The sequence below is a fragment of the Oratosquilla oratoria genome, chromosome 2 (assembly GCF_046742065.1).
Source record: "Oratosquilla oratoria isolate Oo_2021 chromosome 2, ASM4674206v1, whole genome shotgun sequence".
NCBI classification, from domain to species: domain Eukaryota; kingdom Metazoa; phylum Arthropoda; class Malacostraca; order Stomatopoda; family Squillidae; genus Oratosquilla; species Oratosquilla oratoria.
Window position 1 is genome coordinate 61604803 of NC_134778.1, and position 7689 is coordinate 61612491.

Below are 7689 nucleotides of genomic sequence, written 5' to 3' on the forward strand. Positions count from 1 at the left end.
GCTGTTGAAACACGGATGTGCAAAATAAATGAACACTTGGATCGATTGGATATTCAAGATAATTCAGAATATATATATATATATATATATATATATATATATATATATATATATATATATATATATATATGGGGAAGGGTAAACGAAGATGGGCTAAGAATACATTTATTGTTCTTACGTTTCGGTTATTATAACCTTCCTCAGAGAACTTGTTACAGAACATCTTGGTCACAACATTTATACCCGTAGTGGGGGAACTTGTGAAGCTTCGAGTGTCAGGTTTTTTCTAGCGCATTTATTATTAACAGACTGGCTGCTTTAGATAGGCATATAAACCCTTCTCTGTCGTTATCATTTTCTTTGACATTTATATGTGCAGCTTCAACTGTCTTTCTCATCTTCTTTTTTAATCCTTTGTGTAAAATTTCAACTTTACTCCATTCGGGAAGGTTGTTGCATATTTCGAGGTGGCGGACCAGGGAGTTGGACGTTTTGTGTGCTTTTAGCCCATCTTCGTTTACCCTTCCCCACCTATCACTCTCTCATTTGTCTTAAACAATTTATCAAAATATATATATATATATATATATATATATATATAGAGAGAGAGAGAGAGAGAGAGAGAGCAATGGTATGAAATTGATAAATTCAACTCAAAGTATAAACCTAAACACGTAGGTAAACATAACACAACACAGAACTACATTTGTGGGGAAAAATAATTTGTAATTATCACTAGCGACCTGAGCAGTGTATTTATGTCTATAAAAAAATCCAGGACTGATACTATTATCATTTGACTTGAAAAGTCTATTATCAATGAATTGCACAAATCATTAGTCCACTCACTTTGGGAATACACTGTTTCCAAGTAAAACCTAATCCTATGAAAGGCTGTGACAGATTGGTGACAGTACAGCAACAAGGCATAAAAACAACATAAAATATGAAAAATAAATAATATAATTTTACTATGGTCACCCACTTATAAAGAGGGAAAGGCCTTTGGTGTGTATATGTACAAAGAAATTTTATTTACCCAGTGTATTAGATACAAATTATAAGCATGTAGAATATATTCTGTAGAAAGGAGGTTAAACATAAAACTTACTTCTCATTATGTATTTAAATTTTCTTTCTATAATAAACCTTTTGGGCATACAAATTGACAAAACTGCTCACATATATTGCCATTGTTAATCAATTCATCAGGAATTATATACATTATTATCAACAAATGACCACAAGAAGTTGAATTATTTGTTCTAGATGCTAGTGCATGTCTCAATAATATTCAATGGATAGTTTCTTTATAGTTTTTCCTTTTCTGTTCTTTTTTTGTTACCATGCAGAAACTATTTATCTTTAGCTCTTATAAGTCTGTAAGGTCTGTTAAATTTACTTGTATTCTGTCCTCTGAATGTACTGAGTTTGTCCTTTGGAAACTTATCTAGTGTGCATAATGCATTTGGCTCTTGTTGTGTCAAGCCCTGCTAAGCCTTTTTAAAGTCAAGAACTCCTTTGTTCTTGGTTTGTATACACAGCCAAAGGGTTGATGGATTGAATACTGACAGTTCAGTCAGTGAATGACACATGCATTATGTTTGAACTTTCTTGGGCACACTGGCAGAATTCTTGAGGCTCCTGAATAAAAGAAAAAGAAATTAAAATAAAGTATTTAATGCACACATGCAAAATATGTTCAACTGCCCTGAAAATGAACCATATAATATGATTAGAGGTAAAGACAAATTAACTGATCTGCTGCCCTGGTTCTTTCTGGTAGGAGACCTATGGTCACCCCAGGAAGCTGCTCACAGCCACTGGTCATCCCATAAGTCACTCAGTAAAGAGGTTCTGTGTTGCTGTCTGGAGGTGGTGAGTGTTGGACAGTGTACTAAGAGTCCCTCTGTGTCTTTTGTGTGGTGCATCTGTACATCTTGAAGAACTGGAATACAATGCTTGGCTGATCCTATATCGGCACTGCTCTAATGCAAGGTGGTGACCTGACTGTGGATATCCAAGTAAAACTCTCTCAAGACTTGTAAGTTATTTCTGTTAGGTTGATTTCTTAGGAAGTCTGAAGAACAGAATTTGGCTATCTATTACAGAGGGTTTTTTTGTGATCTGAGTGTGTATGTATTTTTGTACGGATGTAGTATAGGGAATACCCTACACTACATACATACAAAAATGTATACAGGACAGGTTATTGTACTGTATATGTCAGAGTAGAATACTGCTATGGTAGTTTTTATGTTGCATTTAGTGGGCTGTGCTTGTGTGATACAGTATGAAGGGTGGCAGGGTTCTTGGTTTTAGCATAGAAATGTGTGCCTATCATTCTTATGCTATGCTCTTTGGGAATGATTCTGGTTTCTGAATGTAGGTGTATTTGTTGTTTTAGTGCAATTAGTTATTATTTGTGGTACTTTATTTTGTGATGTTTATAGGATGTCTTTGGTTTCTTACCTATTGGATACCATGATGTGAATAGATGGTTGCATAATTCTTTTTATTTTTCTATGTATAGTGATCAGTCTGTTCTCTCAATCTTGCATCTACCAATGTTCTAAGTGTGTTACTTGCCTGCACTGTAAGGTCTCTAATGTAGTGCGGGTGAAGATCATATGTTTTTTTTCATCAAGAATGGATGACCACTTAACTTGATATTTGTGGTAAATAGTGTCACAAAGGAGTTCTGGGGTAATACATTCTGTTTTGTGTCAGTCATGTTTCCAGTTTATTGAGGTAACTGTACAGTTACACATCCCTTGATCTAATGGACAAAAAGGGTGGAATGTTGGTCCAATAAATATAATACGGTGGTCTATGAAGATAGGGTATCATGACATTTATCTCTGTTCAGAAAAACAAAAATAGGCAAGGGCCTTTGTTCAAATAATAATGTAACATTACTGTCTTCTCATGTAACTAATAAAATCTGCAGAGATATGCACTTGCCTTGTCACAAAGACTGTTCCAACATTAGATTGCGGTGCTGCATACAAGAAGAAACCATAATCTTTGGTCCTGAACATTAAAAATCAAAAGTCAGTTCAAAATATAAAGAAAGTGTATGCATCTGTATCATATTGGAACCCAATATATTTGATTACCTAACTTAGAAGGAAAGTTGGGTCACATATTTCAAAAGGTAAAATAATACTAAAAGACATGTACACTAACACTCTTTCAGGTCAGAACTAATAAGAAAAAAACATTCTTGTTCAGTCACACAGAATCTTGTCACAAAGATGTAGGTATTAGCAAATAATGGGTTTAAGGAATTAACAAATACTGCAGAGTACTTACATGTTGTCCAGCACATAAAGATGTGCTATCTTACTTATAGTTCTCATTTCTTGAAAAGACCATGAGTTCATGATTTCTGCAAATCACTAAAACCTTTCCACCATGATGTTTTACTACCTCTTCCACCACATGATGTAGCTAGTAAGGTTTTTGAAAGTTTACCCAGAGATAAATCAAGTTGAGTCAATCCATCCTTTGATAGTTTCACAATATCTGTGCAGTGAAGTAATAAAGTCCTATTACAGGAATTAATAATTTACATCCAGGTAAAGTATAAAAATCTTTCCCTCACACAAAACAGCTATTACCAGAAAAGCAAAGGGGCTAGGTATTGGATACAGTAAAAAAAAAAAAAAAAAAAGGATTTACTTACTATATCTGCTTTAACACATGAGTGTTTTTGCTTGGTTATATAAGAAATATTGAGGCCATCAACAATACCAGAAAATGGTCCATTGTTCGATATAAAGTCTCCAAATGCTACCCATTCCTTCGGGCTTCTTGATTGAAAAATGTCTGAACCATGTAGAATATGAGATGCAAAGGCCTCCTGCAAAGATTAGAAAAGATAAGCATTAATCAGAGGAGGAAATGACCATGAAAATGTATGACAAAATAATTTTCTAAGGGTGAAAATTTTATGATTTAGTTATATGTACTGTTACATTGTTGATTGAAAATATATACATGGTGTGTCATATGAAAACTTGTCATACTGTTTGGGTACAAAGGATAGTGACTTCCAACTTTCTTAAAATGTGTTCTGTACCTTCAACTTTGAAAAAACTTCTGAATCAACTGATGACAATTTGAGTTGTTACTGCAGGCAGGGCATTGTCCTCTGTAAGATCATTACATGAAAAAGTCATACAGGGTTATATACAACTCACTAACTACATACACAATAATGATACAGAACAACCAATTCAATTTTTATTATGATGATTTCTAAAGATTTACCTTCTTCCTATTCTTACAGTAGTGCTGGCCCACACAAGATCTTCCTGGCATACTTTGGAAAGAAAATTACTTGTGCATCAGGAAGAATTTCATAAGTGCCTAGTTTTTCAACAAAAATCCTAATGAGTTTTTCTTTTTCTTCCTTATCTTCAAGTTTTTGACAAAAATACAAATAGTCAAGATATATATATTCCTGGAGCTGTATGTTTTCTAAATATGCCATATCAAAGTATTACCAAGCTATGTCCCACTCACCATGTTTGAATGCTGCTGCAATGATGGCACTATATAACCGTACACTGATGTTGCACATGGCTTGGATTACTTTTAAGTACTTTAAAGATTCCTTCCATGTACTTGTTGAACAGAGAGCAAGGGCAGCAATTTCACTACAGTTAACATCTAGCAAACTGAAGTATTTTGTGAAGTTATCATAAACATGACAGCCCTCTTCCTCCCCACATTGGTTGACACATCTTCCACAAATGTCAAGGTACAAAGCTGAAGTTAACATATTTGGTGTTCTACCCATTTTATAAATGTATTCTAAATATGAAGATGCCATTAGATAGTTCTGTGGAGAAAACACATTTTCTCACTATGATTCCAATACAATTTTCAGCATTTACATCTCTTTTTGTAACTTTCATACTTGAAATCTTCTCTCCCCATTCTTGGGTATTAGGCTTATGCATCTTGTTGAAGTCCCTTTTATTTTTTTCCATGGTTTGTGGGGCCGGTACCCACTTGGGCCTTGACTTTGCCTGTGGTCCGGAACTGTTCATACATAAACCCAGGAGACAGTGTCCATGGTATGCCACTCCAGTGACAACACCTGGAGGAGGATAATGTATCATATAATGATGTCCAAGTCATCTCAAGTTCAAGGTGAGCAGTGGTGGGGGGGCCATTACTCAGAGTAGATACCCTTCCTAACTTCTGTGCTGTGGCCAAGATGTGAATAGTTACTAAATTCACTATGCTGTTACCAGACTCACACTCTACCGATCGAGTCATGGCAGGCCACTGTTGCAGTCCTGGTTAACATCACTAAGTTGATTAATTTCTGATTCTTCACTATCCAAGCAAGGATCTGGACTATGTGATCTGAATGTCAGCATATTTTGTGAGGCAGCTGGGAAATTCATTTTATGAGGAAATAAAGATGGTTTCCTGACTGATGAGAGAAATATCTGATTGCAAGACTTCAAGAAATGGGTACTATAGAAGACCTAGCTTTTGTGTGAAACAACAGCTTCAGATATCTGGAAGAGATGCAGAGTACAGCCTTCCTGTAGGTATCCATGGCTTCTTCACACACCTGAATAAATGTTCTGAAAAATAAGAGAAATTAATTACTTCTGTTAATAGACTTATCTGTTACTTTTTTCCATTACATTAAATCTATTACCACTGCACATCCTCCTTTCAGAATTGTGCTTTGGAGAAATTGTGAATTTGTGAAGAGAGGAGAGAAGCAACTAAGGAGATTTAATACAAGTAAGAATCCTGAAATTGCGCTGGATGACAAGAAGGGGCATTTCTTACTGTACATGTCAAATGGGAGAATGTGCAGTACGAGCTTGGTATAATGCCCCCCACCCCAATTGCGGAACTCGAGGTTCCAGAAGTTCTTTCACCTCTATATGAATATCTCTGGGATGAACCCACTGCCACATTCAGACACTGCAGTGTATCACTATTCATAATCTGAAACATCTAAATGGAATTCACTTGGCGAGTCTTTACACAAACTAAGACAAGCATACACAAATATACCAATAATTACGGTGGTTTTGGTGTAGTTCAGCTCCGTTTGCTGTATTTACAAGTTCTACTTTTTATTTACAAATTTTCGGTCAACTGTTGCAGTTACGCTAATTTACCAAATGATATACGTTACAAGTTCGTTCTATGACATTCACATAAGAATCAAGCAACTCGCCAAACAACTCAATGGAGGCTCACCACATTTCAGTAAACTTCTTATTTAATAAAAACAAATTATCAAAATATATTTGAAAGAGCCAGTCATGACAAAACGTACGTTTTCAGATATGTGTCCACACTAAAGTGTCTAGATTTTTACATTTTCCCAGTGTACAAATAATACATAATGGCAAAGCTGATGACAAATAGATATTTACAAAGGATTACAAAGGCGGAGCATGCCGACAGGAGACCTTTTGATCCATATCTAGATCGGATGCGAAAAAAAATCATAATAATAAAACAATAAATAAAAACTATGATAATGTAAATAACAAATAAAATACATAAATAAATGCATAGGTATAGTTAAATATGTGTGTCAATATGTGGGGGGATAGCCGACTACGAGTTCTTTTATATCTGCCTTAGTTCCCCAATGATTTATTCTTTTTTGTGATGCTATTGACAGTTTCATTAACATTCTTCTTATATAAATTACTTTGATGTTAAACATAAATTGATAATCCTCTTGGGCTGATATATTATTTCATCCGTGCAGTTCCAAATTGTCTTTGGACTTTGCCATCAAAGCTTTCTCATTATTTGTGGCTTCTTAATTTAGTGGTTGTTTCTATTCCTACAATGTTCTTTGTTTTTATTTCAATTTGCGTATGAATATAAATGTTCTGTTTTCCTGCCTCCGTGTTGTTTATCATGTATTAGTTGCTTTTGGGTTACATTTTTTTACTCCTTCCTGCTGCCACTTAGACCCGTACGTAGTCTAAGAATATATAATGAACTAAGTTTATTATACAAAGTATGATAACATTAAGTATTATATCCTAGCAATAAAGTTTTATTAAAAAAAACAATTTATTGTTTATGTAGACATTATCATAATCACCATAAAAAACTGGGGAACTAATTAATTAATTTTGGGGGGGTTGGGGTGAGTTCAAGGGACTGTGGGTACGGGCATTTGCACTTGTTGGAAAATGAACTCCATAAGCACATACAAACTCTCTTTTGTCTGCTAAAACTGAACGAGATTCATAATACCTTTCTATAAGGAACATTCATAGGATTTACTTATAATCATGTAATCACTTCCTAGTCATGCCTATTTTGTTTTCATGAATATTTTATATTCTTCCTTGCCGTGGATGCCGGTAATAATAAAATACACAACAGGATTTAAGGAAAATTAGAATCTATGAAAATCCAATGGAACACAATGTCACATATATATCAACACATAGATCTATTCTTAATTTATTTGACTCCCTCAAAAAATCGACTAGGATTTGTGTAATATATAGTCATTGCTCTGTAATTATAGAAAATGGTATCCAATTTTGAAAGGAAGAAAACTAAAATTTATTTAGACAACTTAATTATTTACACAACTTTTTATTATTCATACCATTTCTATATTATGTTAATAATTTTCACATATCTTATAATTGTTTCAATGATAAAAAT

The 7689-nt window shown here is 34.3% G+C and overlaps 1 protein-coding gene across 4 annotated transcripts; it reads right to left on the reverse strand.

The window, feature by feature from the left end:
* Positions 1-616: 616 nt before the first annotated feature.
* On the reverse strand, positions 617-6921 carry LOC143039490 (uncharacterized). Of its 4 annotated transcripts, none has more exons than XR_012967643.1 (6): positions 4531-5073; positions 4276-4327; positions 4085-4156; positions 3689-3865; positions 3316-3528; positions 617-1644 (listed from the first exon to the last, which is right to left on the reverse strand). XR_012967643.1 is itself a non-coding variant. In XM_076209618.1 (6 exons), exons 4-6 carry the CDS (start codon positions 3384-3386, stop codon positions 1599-1601), a joined length of 186 nt encoding a protein of 61 aa, XP_076065733.1. In that variant the 5' UTR covers positions 3387-3528; positions 3689-3865; positions 4085-4156; positions 6065-6921; the 3' UTR covers positions 617-1598. The 4 variants fall into 4 exon arrangements, 3 of the variants coding, with proteins under 3 accessions (XP_076065733.1, XP_076065723.1, XP_076065742.1); XM_076209618.1 differs by lacking the exons at positions 4276-4327; positions 4531-5073 and adding exons at positions 2965-3033; positions 6065-6921; XM_076209608.1 differs by lacking the exon at positions 4531-5073 and adding an exon at positions 2965-3033 and having other exon boundaries at positions 4276-4415.
* Between the last annotated feature and the right edge of the window lie 768 nt (positions 6922-7689).